Source organism: Harpegnathos saltator, unplaced genomic scaffold (genome assembly GCF_003227715.2).
Source record: "Harpegnathos saltator strain DR-91 unplaced genomic scaffold, Hsal_v8.6 scaffold1, whole genome shotgun sequence".
Taxonomy (NCBI): Eukaryota; Metazoa; Arthropoda; class Insecta; order Hymenoptera; family Formicidae; genus Harpegnathos; species Harpegnathos saltator.
Window position 1 is genome coordinate 818,519 of NW_020229872.1, and position 19,234 is coordinate 837,752.

The 19,234-nt window shown below is 41.4% G+C and overlaps 2 protein-coding genes across 22 annotated transcripts in view; one reads left to right on the forward strand and one right to left on the reverse strand.

The window, feature by feature from the left end:
* LOC105189045 (ankyrin-3) overlaps positions 1-7,940 on the forward strand; it is a 105,344-nt gene extending 97,404 nt beyond the window's left edge. For 19 of the 21 annotated variants that reach the window (XM_025301890.1, XM_025302185.1, XM_025302210.1 and 16 more), the window contains 2 exons: positions 6,284-6,362; positions 7,021-7,940. In XM_025301890.1, coding sequence (XP_025157675.1) covers positions 6,284-6,362; positions 7,021-7,150 — 209 coding nt within the window. In that variant the 3' untranslated portion in view covers positions 7,151-7,940. Of the gene's footprint in view, positions 1-538; positions 756-6,283; positions 6,363-7,020 lie in introns of all 21 variants that reach the window. The other 2 variants (XR_003113464.1, XR_003113507.1) reach the window with 1 other exon arrangement.
* A 3,442-nt stretch (positions 7,941-11,382) lies between these two features.
* Positions 11,383-12,783, reverse strand: eIF1A (eukaryotic translation initiation factor 1A). The gene is made up of 5 exons (XM_011150874.3): positions 12,588-12,783; positions 12,255-12,338; positions 11,955-12,191; positions 11,729-11,829; positions 11,383-11,511 (listed from the first exon to the last, which is right to left on the reverse strand). The coding sequence occupies exons 1-5, from the start codon at positions 12,601-12,603 to the stop codon at positions 11,506-11,508; spliced, it is 444 nt and encodes a 147-aa protein (XP_011149176.1). The 5' UTR covers positions 12,604-12,783; the 3' UTR covers positions 11,383-11,505.
* Between the last annotated feature and the right edge of the window lie 6,451 nt (positions 12,784-19,234).

The following is a 19,234-nucleotide window of genomic DNA, read 5'->3' on the forward strand; positions in this document are numbered from 1 at the left end:
TGGGACTAGCATACTCTCATCGAGACTCACCTCGTGATCAGTCACGTGCGATCGTCACCGCGCATCCGTCACACCGTCCAGGTCCGAAAGTGCTTCGAAAGAAAGTAAACGGAAGGACCGGAGGTGTATTTCGTTAACACAACTTACGACGGTGGTGGTCCCTTCGCCGTCATCATAAGAAAAAAAAAAAGCAAAAAACAGACCGTTACGTCGCATCGTCCGGTCGGAACCGCGCGAGTCGCGACTTGCAAATCGCGATCGATCTCATCTCCCCGTGTCGCATTCGCTCCTCGGCCTCGGATCGAAAGAGAAATAGCGAGACGTGTACACAACGCGACGAGATCATCCCGACAGTCTCGACTCTTGAACCTTGGGACGGAGTATCGACTATCCTGCGCTACTTTCGGCTTGCTCATACTAATCTCACGGCGGTGGAACATCATCTCCAGTTCAATCAATCAATCAATCTGTCAATCAATCTGTCAATCGACCAAAAACACTGATCGCTGATTCATGGCAAACTGATGATCTTTACAAGTGGCAGAAACGCACGGTACAGTACGGTCCGTTCGCTCGGCCGGTGCGATAGAAGCGAAGACTAGGACGAAGACACCTGGTAGAGCCAGCTGCGTGTGTTGGATGAGCATAGCCGTCGCTGCGTTGGCGCTTCTAGTAGCGCTTATACTTGCCCTGGAGCCACAAACGTTCCAACGTGTCATCCACACCCTGTCTAACAATGCCCCGAGGCAAGCCGGGTACGAACACCCTTTCACATTATATATTTACTTCTGCTGAGAGTACTTGTTTGTTAATGTTAAAGCAATCGAATGAAGCGCGCAACTGATGTCGCGTCGCAGAGACGCTTTCCAGGACGCAGTTTCTGAACCGCCGACGGGTGTCTCTCACTTGTGACAGCTCGCCTCGTCTTCAAAAGCAGACGCGACTCGAACGATCGTTACCGGCGTTACCGGAAGAAGTGCTACGGTTGAGAATGAAGACGCCCGATGCTGTAATTCGCGATGATGCATTCGTTAGAAAGATACAGTCGTCTTCCAGACGTGTCGCTTTTGAAGAGGAGGCGCGATTTTCGGCCGACAGGTATCTTCGATCGACGTGGACGACATCAGTGCTTCGTTCGCTCCGCGAACGAGATATTAATCGCGAGAGTGTCGCTCTCGCGATATTTTCAATCGATCTTCCAACCTCCGAGTCTGGACTGTCTCTGCACGGTGTGGGTGGGTATTTGCGAAGCCGTTGTGGGTGGGTGTTTGTTCGTCAGCGAATCGCATGAAAAGTGCAGCGTGCGGATCGATGTCGATCGCAGGTGGTAGCGATTCCGACACGAGTTTCGCGGAAATGGCAAGGCGACGGTTGCGACGCTTGTCGGATTCAAATGCCTTCTATCTCACATACACACACACACACACACACACACACACGTACAATGGAGAAAAGATCGCAACATCTTTTCTTCTTTGATGAGTTTCATAAACGTATACGTATCCAATAGGAAAAGTTGCTTCTTTTTTTTATTCTTCTTTTTCTATTGGATGCGTGTTGCGAGATTTATCGAGGTAAAAGTGCTGCAATCTTTTTTCATTGATTACACACACATATACGCACACAGAGAAATGTTCTCGATACTGAAAATACGTCATGCACACGTGACACGGCCGGTGATTCGCCGTCACATGGACTTGTCGGCAAAGGTAATTCTGAAGACGCGAGCGAGGTTAGCTCGTTCTGCAAGCTTTCTTTTTTCTGAAGCTCGTCCAGTTTGTATGCGCTGCATGAAGATATTTCTTTTCTTTTTTTTCTTCTTTTTTTTATGACACCCCCGCATGTGACCGCATCTCTGCATCTTACCGAACTTAAGTTTGCGTTCTTCGCAGCTGTTCTCCGCGCAGGGAAGGGCACGACGATCCTCCTTGCGACCAACTTTCTTGAGAAAGACGTGTCCTAGTTGCACGAAACACCCTCCGCATCATATCGAAACGAGCTCTCCTAGTTTCTCCTCCCAGGCTCCCTCTTTTATTTTTTTTTTTCTTTCAGAACTCTTCTCTCTCTCTCTCTTTCTCTCTCTCTCTCTCTCTCTCTCTCTCTTTCTCTCTCTTTCTCTCTCTTCTTCTTCTTCTTTTTTAGTTTTTGGGACCTCCCGATAGTTGACCTTTGACCCTCTAGCTCTATCTTTCTCTCTGTCTCTCTGTCTCTCTCTTCTGACAACAAGCAACTCAAGATAAAGCTAAAATGTAGAGGGACCAACAATCGTGTTTTTTTTTTTAATCACGTTAGGATTGTTAGGCGAATCGTCATGTAAGTAATCTTTATACATGTATGTATATGTACGTATCTCATAAACGTGTAAGCACACGCGAGTCTTACGAGAATGGCTTACTCCGGACCTGGTCGATATTTACGGATGAGTATTACGACTACTTCCCGAACGGCACCAAATAACTCTGTCTCTCTTGCGCTCTTCCGCGACAAAGAGCGCGTTGTGTGTTGCACCGATCGACCTGTACTCTTGCAGCTTCTTAACGAACCCTGTCTCTCTTGAATCTTCCGTTCTTCGATCCCGCGAGACTGTGTCGCATGCGTCGCGGAGGGTGGACGAGAGAGAATCGAGAGCTGGGGAAGCGGTTCCGGCGAGTCCGGCTGCTACGATCGATGCTGATACATTTGTATTATTAATAACATAGGCATGTTTAAAAAAAAAGATATTTGCTCGATAGATACTAAATTACGTATTTACATCTCAATATATTGTTAAAAAAAAAAGTTCTTTTTAAACGGAAGGGAGTATGCATCTTCTTAAAACCATAGCTTTTCGCGAAAGAAGCCATTCGTTCTTAATAAAATAAAAAGAAATAAATAAAGGAAAAAATTTGCATTGAGAGGTAAATATTCCTACATTCTCGATATTTTTCTCTCAGTATCGTGCAATCGACGAGGTCGTATCGATGATTACAATCGATAGCGCAGCTTCCGGCGTCTGCAGTGTCGAGAACCGAACTCGCTTCGGTTTTCGCGTCTCGGGGGTGGGAAATCGAAGCGGAGGACCCCGACAGTTCGCCGGATCGTGAAATCCCCGTTCCGCTTCTCGCTCTCGCTCCTCGAATCTACGATCGTTCCTCTAGCGACTCGCATCCAAGAAACGAATGAAAGTTTCGACAGCCAAGACGGGCTTTCTCACGCGATCCACAGAACCCCGTCGATGCTTGCCGCGGAAGCGAGGATGCCGACGGATCCAACTGCTTCGTGTCATCGTCGCCCGGGCCCACAGAGAGAGAGATGCATTAACATCCTTCTCTACGTCACACACTGAGCTCGCGATTAATAGCTCAACCCCGACGCAGCACTACCTGACCGTTCGTCTAACAATACTAACTGGATGTAGTTAGTACAGACCTCGTGCAAAGTGGTCGTGAAAATCTCAACGGAGCGGTTTACAGAACTGCGGTGAAAACCAACAAGACGGTAGACCGGGGGCTTTTTCGACGTGGAGAAGGGACACCTTCACGTCCCTCCGCGAAAGTTCCGTTTCGCGAGAGTCGCCGAATCGGCCGGACCTCCTCCGCTCTTTCTTCCCCAGTGGACACCAAGCGACCCCAACATGTCGTTTTAATTTCCCGATCAGTGACGCAGCTGCCACATGGAACATGCATCACACTCGGGAGATTATAACGTTGCAAATCGTGACAATGTGATGCTGCTTGGTGTCCACTGGCAAGGAAAGGTAGGGAATCCGGAAATTCAAGCAGTCCTGAAACTGCGTGGAAATAAAGTAATTCATCCGTAACGCAAAACAATTTTTCGTTCATACGGGATTCCAGTCTGAGGAGGTGAAACCACCCTTCGAAGAAAAAACTGTTCATTTTTAGCATATATCTTTTTTAGTACATATCTTTTTAGTATATATCTTTTAAAATACAAGGTACGTACAAAAATAGTTTATATGAAAGGTACAGTGTATTTCATACTCTTTGCAACTGTGTATTCAGAATTTGCAAAATTGGAGGGGAGCGGAGGAGGTTTCAAAAATATTTCAATTTTGCAAAATCTGAATACACAGTTGCAAAGAGTATGAAATACACTGCAACGTTCATATAAACCATTTTTGCATATTCCTCATATTTTAAGAGATATACGCTAAAAATGAAAATGATTTTTTTTTTCCGAAGGGTGGTTTCATCCCCTCAAACTGGAATTCTGCACGAACAAAAAATAGTTTTGCATTACGGATGAACTACTTTATTTCCACACAAAGTTTCAGAATTTTTTGAATTTCCGAGTTCCCTATGTTTCTTTGTGAGACACGAGTTCACTCCAGGAGAGATACGAATTCACACTTGTTCATTATTCACTATATCGTCGATCCTTTGTGCATCAGACTGCATGTTGCGGGATAAAGAATCTTCAGATTTCTCGCTGCGAAATTCTTTCTTAACGACTCGAGAACGCCAGTTCCCATCGAGGAGCCGTCGGTGTCTCACCTCGAATGTCCCCGTTCAAAATTCATACGTCTTCTCTTTGTTGTGTGAACGTGTTGGAGTCCGAGCTGTCTCGACAATCCGAGCCAGCCGAGCAATCGAACGGATACATATCACTTTGAGTTTAGTACACGTAGTGTTACTTCTTCCGTTGTCTCGAGGACGTTGAGTACTTATATATATCTCTTACGACTAACTGCTAAAACGCTTTGTTCAGCGGCTTTTTTATCAGCGCTTCACACGAGCTCGCTGCGCTCAGCACAATCGTACTGAGGAGTATGTACAGCGATACTGCTCAGTAATAACATGATCGTAACCAATTAACCGCGGGACCACGAGAGCGTATGTCTCGAGAGCGCTGTTACGACCGGTGCCGTCTTCCTATGAAAAGTAGCTTCGATCGCTGAAGAACGTCCAAACGACAAGATAATGATCGCCCCGTGCCTTCGAGAGACCGATACTGCCTTAGATAGACCTTGCGGGGATCGACCTCGAGGTCGTTCAGCAACGGGGTTCAGCAAAATCTGAGAGCTCTCGTTTTTACTTTTGCGTCCAGAAAGATATGGAGAAAATTTTCATGATGAAAAGAGGATCTATCAGAACCTTCCGCTATTTAGGTTCAGAAGCAGTACGCACAACTGCCGAGTGAACGCCAACAAACGACAGCATTGTATCATTGTTGTCATTTCCCACGCAACAATGTAAGCGTGATGAAACGTATATTGTAGATAACTGTTCTCCGTTGTTGAGTAGGAAGTTATAACATTGACGTGATGTTGCTGTTGGTGTCCACTCGCGGGTGCTCGTTATCTTGTCTAATGGGAATATACAGGGTGTCCGGGATGAATTGACGGACAACTGGTGAGGAATCGTTGGTTTATTTCGGGAGACGATCGCGAATCTTTCGCTGCGGCGTGGACTCATGAAAAGTCGACATTTTCTAACTTGAAAACATGTGGAAGTGCGTTCACTGTTCACGCTGGACGGAGAGACTGAGATGATCAGTTCCCTGATAACTTCCAACGAATGTTATTATTGAGTCGTTATCGTTACATTCAGTCGTTACGCACAGTTTCTTTATTGCATATTATATTATGGCTGTGTGAGACGATAACGTAACGGTTACGAGGTTTGTCGTTGAAAGTTGCGAGTAAACCTGCAGATTTGCACCGCGTGATCCTCTCCCCAGGATAACCGGTATAAACCCGAGTGGTCGTCGCGTTGCCGCGCGACACGTGATCGAAGGCATAGGAATTCGGCCGAGTTTGATGATTTACAGCTTGCTGTAGCACTCGTACTAAAGTAATTAGCATCACAGTATATGAGAAAATGAGTATCGTAGACGCAGTAAAAGGTTGTACAGGGAAGAACGTCGGAGTCTCATGCGAGGCATACATCTGCCGCCCGCGACTCACACACATGAAGGTTGAGAAAGAACGAAGAAAAAAAGAACGAAAGGAAAAGAACGAGAGTAGAAAGACGGGGAAAATGGAAAAGGGAGATGCCGCGTGAATTGTAAGGAAAGTGGTTGCATATAGTTTGGCTGGTTGAGTGAAAATGCGTATTATATATATATTATATATATTATGTATCGTCAAATGTTTAGAACGATGTTGTGACTTTTTTTATATGTGTCTAGTATTATCCCCTTGTTTTGGGCATGATGTAAAATTGAGAGATATATATATACGATTCGTACTTGTTCTCTATGTAAAGCAGCAGCAAAGATAGCGAAATCCACTGTGACGCGAAGGGCCACACAGGTGTTTGATTTATTTTCGTTTGTTATACAGAATCTGACTTTTTGCAACATAGCGAGCCATCCTTCATGGAAACGACAACGATCGAGGTGGATCCTGTCACGCAGGAAAGGTATATATACAATTCCGACGTATTGAGTCAGTCAAAAGATTCAGTTCGATATATTTGGAAGAAAAGAATTTAAGTTGTTTTTACCATATATACCTTGAATATATAGATGATATATTGTATAATAAAAATTTTATATATATATATATTTATATACTAGAGAGTTATAAAAAAAATAATTAAATTAAATTTATTTTGCTCCTTATTTTTTTGTATTTTTTTTTTTATCTCCATAATTATATTATTTAATAATATTATTATTTTATGATATATTTATTATATGATACATTAAATATTGATGTCTGTATTGCATGCATGCGATACAATTTGCTGAAACTCGAACCGAACTTTTTGACCGACCCAGATTATTTGTTTATAACGTAACAACAGAGGCAAGTATATCGAATAGTAGTGTTTCCCCACTTTTACACCTCAACGTGCGATATTACGACGACGATCGAGCAAATTCCGTTCAAAGTACGCTGTCGCACAGAAATCCTCGAAATACAAAAGCCAAAGTACCCGCCGCCCGTTCATTTTTCTCAGAGCTTTCACATGTACACACCTGAAGACTTCAGACGGCGGTACGATGTGCAAGGAACAATACACCACAGATGAGAAAACGAGACAGACATAATTTCAAGAGAATCGTCTTTTACAGTATAACGACGACCACACGAACGGAGACGAGAACAATATCGTCCGCGGCAGCCGGCGGCACGGACGAGCTGCGAGAATCTATGCAGAAAATCATGGACACGTTCATGACGGAGGAGAAGAAGGACCACTAAGGGCGGGGAACGACCAGCTACTTTTCAAGGAGGAATCGCGAAAGGAGAGAAACAGGAAGAGGGAATGAGAGAAAGAGACAGACAGACGCAGGAGGAAGAGGGATCGCCGAGTGGTTTCGGCGACGCCGCAGGATTATTCCGCAACGTCGGTCGAAGACCGTCATCGCTTCAGGACGACCCTCGTGAGGTTCGACGCGTCCTCGAGTGTCGAACGACAACGAGTTCTCAATTTCCACATACCTGTAGGGAGCTGCGGAGGCGCGAGGACTCGACTCGATGTCCAGTATCTCCTGAATCACGCGAGTACGCGATTCTTCGAGGACGGACCACGTCCCCGTCTCCGAGGCTACACCAAGCATGCACAATGATTTTTAACTACCACGCTCTCATGGCCTATGCTTCGGATTTGCTTGCCTTTCCGTTCCGCTCAGTTGCCTTATACTCTTTGCGTTCTTCAATCTCGCGCGGTCAATGATGGACGATGATGATGGGGAGGATGAGGAGGAGGAGGAGGGGATAATGATGACGCTGATAGTGATGATAATGATGTTGTGTATTGTCGTTGCTAGTCCGACTAGCCAATCTGCTAGTCCTCACTATGCCAACCCGTCCATGTACAACGCCTTTCTCGTGTTGTTTGAAGCTAAATGCAAATTGGAAGAGAGGAGAAAGGATAAGGAGAGGAAGAGGGAGAGAGAGAGAGAGAGAGAGAGAAAGAGAGAGAGAGAGGGGAAACGAGGAAGAAAAAACAGGCGAACGTGGAAAGACGAGACGATAAAGGCAATGAGAATAGGAAAATGTAAGAAAACGTGCGAACAAGACGGAAGCGCAGCAGGATAATCGTCTCGAGCGAACGATCCACCAATATCACCGATCGTTTTAGACTATTAAGATTCTCGCGAGAATAGTCCGTTTAAGCTTTAGGATGGTTGTATATCTCTATCCGCGCAATATATCGCTTAATAGATCGGCAATATATACATACATGTATATATATATGTATATATGTGAATATATAAATATATATATATGTGTATGTGTATATATATATATATATATATATATATAAATATATATTTCATTAACACAATGTCGACGATGGACAATTGACGAAGTTTCTGAAAGGGAATGGGGAAAGTTTCTTGCTGTTACTCGACTCAGTCGCGATCTTCGGCACAGTAAAAAGGGGGAAGGTGGTAGGAAGGGAAAAATATGAAACAAGCCATTCGCGTTGATTCGATTAGCAGCGAGAGATCAATGTTTTTATGCATCGGGATATAATGTAAATTTAAATTGTTTAAAGAAGGATATTTCCTAACAGTTTTTAATTGTATATATAATAAGTTCTTAGCGTATAACTTATATAAATGTACTATGGATACAATTGTAATAATTATAAGATTCTAACAGGAATATTTTATTTATATAGCGAGCCCCCTGAACAAAAAAAGAAAAGGAAGGAAGAACTCGTTACACTCGTTAATTTGTTTAAGATCGAGTGAGTTTCGACGTCGTCGGTGTTGTATTGTCATCCACGTAAATCAACGTGAAGTAGGATAGAGAGAGAAAGAGAGAGAAAGCGAGCGTGAGTGACCGAGATTTATAAGCGGAATGTACCGCGCGCGGACGATGCGACGATTAAGTTGTTCGAAATTTTAACAATTCGTTCTCAATATATCCTAAGCGGTGTTAGCTTTCAGTGTACGACACAATTTTAATGAGCACAGAGAAAACAGATGGGATAGGAGGGAGGGGGGAATCATATAATATATATGTGTATATATATCGTATTGGAATATATATATATTGTATGTCCAATATATATACATATATGTGTATACATTATATGAAAACACATATACACACAAAAAGGTTTAAATAAGATATTCTATTAATGTATAATACATTGAAAGATATATATATGATGATTATGCATCTGAAGTTTATAAATTATTATAATCTATATGATGACTGTTATACTACGTTTAATAGACTTGCCTAGAGCCTATCTGACCTAAGGACCAAAGGCACAATCACACGCGCATCAAAATAAAATAATATGCTCCCATGTATTGTCGTAATAACATTTAGTGGATAGTTCATTATTACGAATGTGCCGCGACGCGCTGCCACCTCAATGCTTGTCGTCGACGATGCTCGTGCTCTTAAAGTCGCGATCTTAAGAAAAGAGAATATTTTCTACGCGATATGTATCTTGTTATATGTTATATCACATCGCGAACATGTGACATGGCCGTTGATGCAGCATACAAAATACGATAAAAGTGCATACATTCTACGTGCAACAGCAATACACTTTAGTATTGTTTCGTGCTATTTGCATATATCTGTATTGATTGTAATTGCAAATGTATATTCCCAGACAGCGTAACTATGTAAAAGGCGTCTTAGAGACATCAGGAAGACATCCTGCTTATTTTAAACGTTTCTCGGGCGTCTCTGAGGCGTATTTTCGAAATTCACGCTATCGAAACTGCGTGTGTAATGTCATCTCGACGTCGCCGCTACCATCGCCGCTCTCACCGTCGTCGTCATCGTCGTCATCGTCATCGTCTCGTCGTCGTCGAAACATTGACGTGCCAATCGTCCGGTTGACGCTTTATATCTCACATACTTTTGTACAACCTGATTTTTTCGCGGACAACGTGACATGTCTCAAAGCAGCCAAGAGCATATTTCCCTCTGTATTCTATAATTACGTGTCCTCCTTAATATTATAATAGCATTAAAATTATCATTACAATGGCATTGCATGGCATCAAGATATCAAAAAAAAAAGAAAAACCGAAAGAGACTATAATTTACTATATAATACTGTGTGATAGAACTATCAGCGGCATAATAAATAAAATGTTGCATCAGAATCACGATGTTCTCTACAACGGAAGGGCGAAAACACGCGTCGGAAGAATAAGTAAAAGCGCCCGTCTCATTCTCTCGCTTACATCTTATCTTCGATAACTGTGTATCACGTTCAACCAAAGCATTTAAGTATCTCGCGTGAGAAGAGTTTCAAGTAATGTCTAAATTTTGACCTAAATCTTGAGACAAGATGACCAGACGTAAATATAAATATATAATATTAGCATTAGAAAAAAGCAAAATAAATGCGTCGAAACGTCTCTATAAAGACGATGACATCACGCACGAATGATAATTACGTTAGCAAAATAACATTGTCCTTTCGAAAAAGGGAGTATCTCGAGTGGATTCACAGGAAAAGGGACACGGACGATGCGCATGGTAAGTATCTTACTTCTAAAATTCGTTAAACATACGTAATTCTTTATTAATCGTGAGAAAAAATCAAAGTTCACGGTTCAAACTTATCGTCTCGCCTAATTAATTACACACAATCGATCGAAACAACGGTATTTATACCTTGAACTTTTTGTTAATATAAATACAATCGAGTAATTTGGGTTTCTTCTTTCCTCTTTTCCATTCGTCATTACAGCCGCACTTGCACAGATCTACTACACGTTCACATATGCATCTCACGCAGAGATTGAATTTTAGTACAATGGATAAGACACTCCGAGCTATTGCATTAAAACACAACAAAATGCACGTCCTGAAGACCTCACGTTGTATATTGCAATGCGAAATCTACATCGCCGTTAACAAGATTTAATCTGCAGATCAGTTACCAGTGAAACAATGCTAAAATAGGATAGAGAAATGTACAACGACTGGGAGCTATGATTCATGCATTGGCTTTTTACAATAATCCTCTATAAATTTGAGTACTTCCAAAATCTCACTCAAATAGTACAGATCTAATTATACATATATGTTTTGACATACATTTTAATGAGACATTAAAACATATAAAATAGTATTTACTATGGTATATATGATGATACTTCTATTTTGTTGTTTAAACAATGGTACACATATGTCGTTTTTATTGATTGTAGTGGATATATGAATCACAAAGAACTTAAATATATATTGTATAAATTAGTAAATTTTATTATATATATTACTTTGCAATCTAAACACATCTTGATTCCATTTGAAATTAGTATAAAATTTTTCATACCATAAATCTATTATTATCTCTGTATATTTTGTTATCAGAGGATAATTCATGTTTGCACAAAATTTCCAAATATCAAAATCCACTACAACTTTAAAACAGAACATAATGTTACCCATAAATTGATAATTTATTTATAAATACAGGGAGATATATATAGGCTATTTGATAGGAGAAAAATTTGATGTATAATTGCATTTCATGAAATGAATAACTGTCCTCATGCATTCTGTATGGTGATGTAATTTTATTCATAATAATAGTAATTTTATTATTATTATGTTGTAGGTCATCAGATCTGCAAACATAGTAATATATTTATCATTAAGATGACAGGAAATTGTTTAGTTTAATTTGATTGAAGTTTTAATAGTTGATAACAGCTAATATTATATTGCATTCAAATATAGAAAAAAATTATACAAGTTAAATCTAAAGAAGTTAAAGAATAATAGCTAATTGTACAGGACTAATGTACAAAGGCAATTCCAAAAAATATACATATATAAACTTACATTGTCCACATCATCTTCATCATCATTACTGATTTCATCACCAAATTCGATGTCCTCATCAAGTCCATCTTCCACAAAAGTAACAGTATCGTTGATTCGGACTAAAACAGTTAATTTCATTAGTAATCCACTATAGTAATAAAATTTTTCATATATTGTATTATGGAAAAAATTTGTTAACTCTATTTCACAATTTTGGTTACAATGCTCATATAATTTTACTTACCAGTTTCTGGAAATTCACCATAAGTTTTCAAGTTACGAGCTTCATCAGATGTATATTTCAATATGACATCTGCTTTAGCATCTTGATAATCCCTCAGTCCGATTAGTATGATGTCACCTTGATTTATCCATACCTTCTTACGCAGCTTTCCTCTGATGTGGCATAACCGTTTGACACCATCAAAGCACATAGCTTCGAGTCTACCGTTACCCAGCATCTTCGTAACTTGAGCGTATTCTAAATAAAATAGCGTTAAATACTATGTATACCATGTCACATTCACTGCACTAACACTCTTACCTTGTCCATCTTCCTTGAACACCAGCTCTCTCTTTTCGGTTTCATTTTCATTCTTTCCCCTTCTCCGGTTTTTACCTCCCTTTCCTACGGACAAAGAATATATTTTACGGTAACGCTCGACGAGGATCACGTTAACTAGCAAAGCTTTCTTTGTATCGGCAAAGAAAAAACTTAGTTACAACGTTACAAATATGAAACAAAAAAAAAAGACACAATATCGAAGCTTGATATTACAAGGTTAGGTCAACTTTAACCACATTGCAGAATATAGAACATAACAATCATTCAATCGTCCAATTTCAACGAGAAAATTGAAACGGTGGTTCTACTGACCTTTATTCTTTGGCATTGTATTTTAATGCAATGTTCTTGAGCGAGAAAGATACAAATTATATAGCCAAATAACACGAGGAGCCCTGACGCACTAAACTTCCAACGGAGTAGAGACCGATGACTCGACCATGTTGCAAGAATATAAGGGGTATGGATCTACTAAACGTTGCAAATAATTTGAAGCCCTCTGTAGACCAATCACAGCTTTTCTTTAGGCTAGTCTATTGGTCTGTTCTTTTTAGCTGCACTATTGAACTGGTGCAATAAGTTAAAAGGTTCGTTTTCTACAGAGAGAAACCTTCTTCTTCTTCCATAGATAGCTCTGAGCAGACAATAAATGCTCCAACGCCATTCACACTTGAGAGAGAAACCTGAAAGCGGCCAACTCGGCATTTTCTGCGACACCGACTTTCCGCACTGGGAAAGAACGCCATCTGCATCCATTTTGAGAGGGGAACTACGATGCTACATCTTCTTTCAGACGATTTATGTTCGTACTGCAACCACAGTTGCCATCTCTATGCCAGACTATGACCGCAGGTCTAAAAAGAGCGGGAGGGGGAGGGGCGAGGACCAGGAAAAATAAAAGTACGTATTAAATATTAAATCTTCGAATCATGTTGCCGTATTAAAGTCTCCTGTATAATAAACGATTTGACACGTCTGGAGACGCATGATGTATCGTTGCCCGAGTCCTGTTCCCTTCGTCCTGCTTCACAATTCAGCATCCCGTCCGCTCCGGACATTCGCTCGTGGCACTCGGTGCCACAAGCGAATGTCCGACAGTGGCCTTCGGTGAGCATTCCATTCGCTCGGAGGAGCACATGTTAATTAATATGAGACTCCGATTATAAATATCCCGCGAGTCGACGAAATATCTGAACTTTTAAAAAAAGCATCAAAGAAAATCACGTTGATATTGTCATGGGTGAAATCTCACCCTGGTATATATTTTTTTTATTTTCGGAATAAAAAAGCCAAACAAATGCAATTAAATGTTATTTATCATTATTGAATATTAGATGAAAAGTAGAAGAGTTATTGTCCGGAACGGATAATCTAACATTTAATAAGAACGAGACAAAATTCGCATGGGATGAAATTCCACTTTTTAACGCTACCATGACCTTTAATTATTCTCCGAAAACGGCGTCGCAACAACTTTGACACTCTGTACAATTAGTTGCTAGCACATTTTCTAATCGTACACATTCCTCTTTAATTAACATAAAGTTAACAAATATCCGATGCTTCGACAGAATAATTTTCTTTATTTTCAGTAATCAATAAATAGTAAATCAATGTCGCGTACAGTTGAAAGGCCTCCTCGTATTCCCCTCGTCGTCCCGGAACCTTCGAGACCTTCGAGAAAAGAAAAGACGCTCAAGGTCGCGCAAGTCTCTCTTGCTTCAACCGCCGCCGAGGCCCGCAATGTTTACATCGCGCCGATTGTGTTGATCGGCTCGCGAGCGACGACACTTTTTGCCCTTCATATTATAATACTCGCGCACCTCGTGTATTCGACCTCATTCTATCAACAGCAGCCGTGCGCGACGCGCTCGTCACTTCCGTCTCGAAAGAAATGTATCTCGTCGGTCCTCGAGATACTCAATCGGCATCGCATCGGCATCTCGTTGATTAACCGCACAGTCGAATCGCGAATATCGGCATTAGAAGCGTGAGTGAGTGAAATCCGGAGGACTCTAGCAGCCGGGTAGCAGGACGCCGGCAGCAATATGTCACGTTTCCAGGTATGTGGAATCATTTATTATGCGGAAGGTCTCCGATAACGAGAGCGGACGTTTGACGAATTTTCCGGGAATAAGAAGTCGGAATTTTGCGCTCGGCATTCACAATTTGTCATCATCCGACTAGTAATCATGACTTTATGAATCTGCAATTATTCTCGTCAATCTCTGTCTGTTTATCTATTTATTGCGTTGTATACAAAAAATATTGATCCAGACAGAGACAGATAACGGTCCATGAACGCGGATCTCTAATTCATCATGTTCTCAATCAAACACTCTGAATAATTTCCAACTGTATGAGTATACCGGTCTTGTGTAGAATATTCAACGTCATACCGCTTCTTAGACTGCGAACTTTCTTGTTTTCGGTCAGCGCGTTTTTCAAGTATGTTTACTCTCGTTACGGGATCTAAATTTAAATGTCCATTCGTAAAAGAATATTTTCGAGAGCACACAACTGTTGTCTCCGCTTCTTGTTGTCATTTTTTTCGTCAGCTCTTTCAAGAGCTCCTATCTAGACTTTCAATGTCAATGAAGAAAAAAAATCGTAGCGAATATTCTCCACTCATCCCGAACAAACATTCTTTCTCTACCACAGCCTACCAACTAAGAACGCTAAATTTTTTTTCCAGACGTTGCGGGAAGCAAGTCCGGCGGACGTGGATGCCGCACCGGAGGATCCGGTTCGGGCAGTGCAGGATCGGCTGGAAGGTAAAGTTTACTACACATCTGTGTTTAACTCTTTATAAACTTTGCAACTTTACAATCTTTGCAACAAATGCCTTTGCAACTTGTTCTTCATCAGCTTTCTTGAAAGCTTCATGTCTCATTTAAATTTTCAATGTTGGAACAAAAATATAAAGATAAAAATCCCATATCAAAATATTTCCATATTTTCGATTCGTCTCGGTGAAAGATATTCCTTCTCTACCGCAGATTATCAAATAGGAAAATTATTTTTCTGTTTCAGTTGTTGCGGAAAGCAACAGCAATCCGACGGACGCGGATGCCGCACCGGAGGATCCGGTTCGGGCCAAGCAGAGTCGGCTTGAAGGTAAGTTTACAAGTTTACTATAGTCCTCTGTTGACCCTTGGCGATCTAGAGCTGGGATATAATTTCCGGCTCGACTAGAATTACGATCGTAGAGGGTAAACTACTCTTTTACTCGTTGGTCTGATCTGATGAGCGAATGTGAATTTTTTGTTACAGAATTGAAGCGGAACGTGGCCGGCTCTGACTGCAAGTCGTTTCGGTGAGTCAAAATGAAAAAAGAAACAAAATTCTGCATGACGGATGTGGGACTAATAAATATCGTTCAAGTCAATGCGAATTGCAAATAGATTCTTGCATGTGTATGTTTGTGACGTTGAATAAAATACATTGCTCGAAACAATCAGGGGATTACTTGATCGATAGCTTGCATTACATACGAGATTTAAAATACCGAATGATTCTCTTTTGATGTTCAGTCAGATCTGAATAAGAGATATTCATATCTACAAACGCGATACGGTCATCAGCTGCTTTATTTTCATTTTTCAAGCGGGCCGCAGAATTATTTAACGACAATATTTGACAATATTCGATTGTCCGTATTTGTCCGTAAAATATAATATTCATACGTATAAATGCCGATACTGTTGACTACTTTTCTTTCATTTCCAAAACAGGCTGTAGAATTATTTGGCAATATTATCCATTCATCACGATCCCTATTGTCTCGAGTAATGTATAATGCGCCAGAAATTGCGTAGAAATTGCGCCAGCGCACGCCGAGCTTGAGGTATCCTCGCTCGTGTGCGTTTGAATATCGCGACCGCGGTTATCAATATACGCGTTTTTCCCGCGTTGCTAACAAAGAAAGCTTAAATTCTCATTTCGCCAAAGTATCGCGAACGTAAGCTTCGTCGTGACGCAAGTATCATGCGTGAAAACTGTGCCCTACTCTCTCTCTTTGCGCTCCCTCGAGGTGACCGGTTTCTGATTGTCTAATCTTCCCTCGTGTATTCGCGAATATTTCATTCGTAGATATCGATACTCCCACATTTTCGCGACTTTTCAGGCGCGATCGCGAAAAGCGCCGTAAAAATCCATTGGACGAGTCGATAAATTTTCACACGGTTCTTGCTCCTCGCCGATCGAGTTTATAGAGTCCGTTTCGCAGCGCGTAAAAAGTTTCCATCGATATCGACGTAAAACGTTCGTTAATCGTGACGCAAATATCGCCGCTCAAATACCGCGTATCGACGTATCGGCATCGCGGAAGTGTGACGAAAGTGTAGCAAGCAACGTGGGACGCGCTGCAAGATGGATGCTGCGCGACATGGAGAGCGGCAGCGCGGACATGGGCGGACATTGGTGGATCTAGTTGGATGCAACGGGAGATCATCAATATCGGATCATCATCATCATCGGTGAGCGTTTGACTCAATGCTCGCAGAGAGCACTTTTATTATTACATTGTGCATGCCGCAAATTTGCATTGACTTTTGTAACGAAAAATATATTCCATGAATTATTGCCATATATTATGGCCATATATTATTGTCATATATTGTTACCATATATTGTTGCCATATATTGTTGCCGTATATTGTTGCTATATATTATTGCCACATATTGACATGTATTATCGCCATATATTATGGCCACTTGAAATCGCGTGAACAATCGAGAAAACTGAATCTGCCGATAATCGCAAAGACGTGCGGCAGACGTCACGGACGGATAACAGTAGCCCGTCTCAGGGCTGCTCGATAACAACGCTGTTGCTGCAATTTAACTTTAAACCACAGCGGCCTCCGGTCGCTGGAAACTTTTTATCGCGGACTAACCCCTCGAGTGGAATTCTCCTGAGAAGCGTTCTTGACATAAACGCTGGTTGTAAGCGAACTTGCCTCGTTAAGGCCTCGTCGCGGTATCGTTGTCGCAAAAAATAAAGAAGAAAGGAAATCCGCGAATTAAACATCCGCACCGTTGTGAAAAGAGGGGCGATGGCGTCCCTTCGCGAGTAGAATGTTAGGCCCTTGCGAACGCGAACGTAAAATTCCACTGCGGTTGCGAACGTCCTCCGACTAGTTCCTTCGCGGAAACTGAATCGTCATAACTCGCGCTTGATCGTGCGTTGAGGCTCTATCGAAGGTTCGGTAAGAGCACGGAAATACAGAATTGTTTAATATCCGGGATATGTATAATGCGATAAATTTTTCAATTTTCAAGATATCTGAAAACGACCGGCGCCATTCGAAAGAGCATCGTTTGATCCCGCTTGTACCGCCTTTCAAATCGCATGTATCCCAAAGGGTTCTGAAGTACAGAATTATTTAATATCCGGGACATGTATAATGCGATAAATTTTTCAATTTTCAAGATATCTGAATACAGCCGACGCCATTCGAAAGAGCATCGCTTGTACCTGTTTGTACCTCCTTCCAACTCAAAGGGCTCGGAAGTACAGAATTATTTAATATCCGGGATATGCATAATGCGATAAGTTTATCAATTTTCGAGATATTTCAAAACGGCCGACGCCATTCGAAGGAGCATCGTTTGTACCCGTTTGTACCTCCTTTCAAATCTTTCGTACCTCAAAGGGCTCGGAAGTACAGGCTTTTCAAAATACGTGCTGCACGTACTTCCGCCATTTTTCAAGATATTTGAAAACGGCCGGCGCCATTCGAGAGAGCATCGTTTGTACCCGTTTGTACCTCCTTTCAAATCGTATGTACCCCAAAGGGCTCGGAAATACAGAATTGTATATTATCCGGAATATGTATAATTCGATAAATTTTTCAATTTTCAAGATATCTGGAAACGGCCAGCGCCATTCAAAAGAGCATCGTTTGTACCCGTTTGTACCTCCTTTCAAATCGTTTGTACCTCAAAGGGCTCGGAAGTACAGGCTTTTCAATATACGCGCTGTAGGTACTTCCGCCATTTTTCAAGATATCTGACGACGGCCAACGCCATTCGAAAGAGCATCGTTTGTACCCGTTTGTACCTCCTACCAATCGTTTGTACCTCAAAGGGCTCGGCAGTACAGAATTGTTTAATAACCGGGATATGTATAATGCGATAAATTTTTCAATTTTCAAGATATCTGAAAACGGCCGACGCCATTCGAAAGAGCATCGTTTGTACTCGTTTGTACCTCCTTTCAAATCTTTTGTACCTCAAAGGCTCGGAAGTACAAAATTGTTTAATATCCGATATAAGTATAATGCGATACATTTTTCGATTTTCGAGATATCTGAAAACGGCCTGCACCATTCGAAAGAGCATCGTTTGTACCCATTTGTACCTCCTTTCAAATCGTATATACCTCAAAGGCCTCGGAAGTACAGGCTTTTCAAAATTTGCGACGTAGGTACTTCCGCCATTTTGCAAGATATCTGAAAATGGTCAACGCCATTCGAAAGAGCATCGTTTGTACCCGTTTGTACCTCCTTTCAAATCGTTTGTACCTCAAAGGGCTCGGAAGTACAGAATTTTTAATATCCGAGATATGTATAATGGGATAAATTTTTCAATTTTCAAGATATTTGAAAACGGCCGACACCTTTGAGGTACAGACGATCTGAAAGGAGGTACAATCGGGTAGAAACAATGCTCTTTCGAATGGCGTCGGCCGTTTTCAGATACCTTATGTTAACATATTAATTCGTGTTATAAACGCGTAACAATGTGTGAGACCGTGCTTGTCAAATACACTATTATGGTTGTAGCACGGACATAATCCACCTGAAAGTTGATGCAGCACGGACTACCACCACATGCAGGTTTTACCGCCGAAGCCTGAAAATGGATGTAGATGACGCCCTTTCCCAGTGCGGAAAGTCGGTGTCGCTGAAAACGCCATGTTGGCCGTTCTTACGTTCCTCTCTGGTTTTCTATTG

Excerpts from the sequence above, each read along its gene's own strand:
- eIF1A (XM_011150874.3), bottom strand. Across the intron at positions 12,192-12,254 it reads GTTCAAGGAAGATGGACAAG|AATACGCTCAAGTTACGAAG; the intron begins GTAAGAGTGTTA and ends TATTTTATTTAG. Across the intron at positions 11,830-11,954 it reads TGGTGAATTTCCAGAAACTG|TCCGAATCAACGATACTGTT; the intron begins GTAAGTAAAATT and ends TAACTGTTTTAG.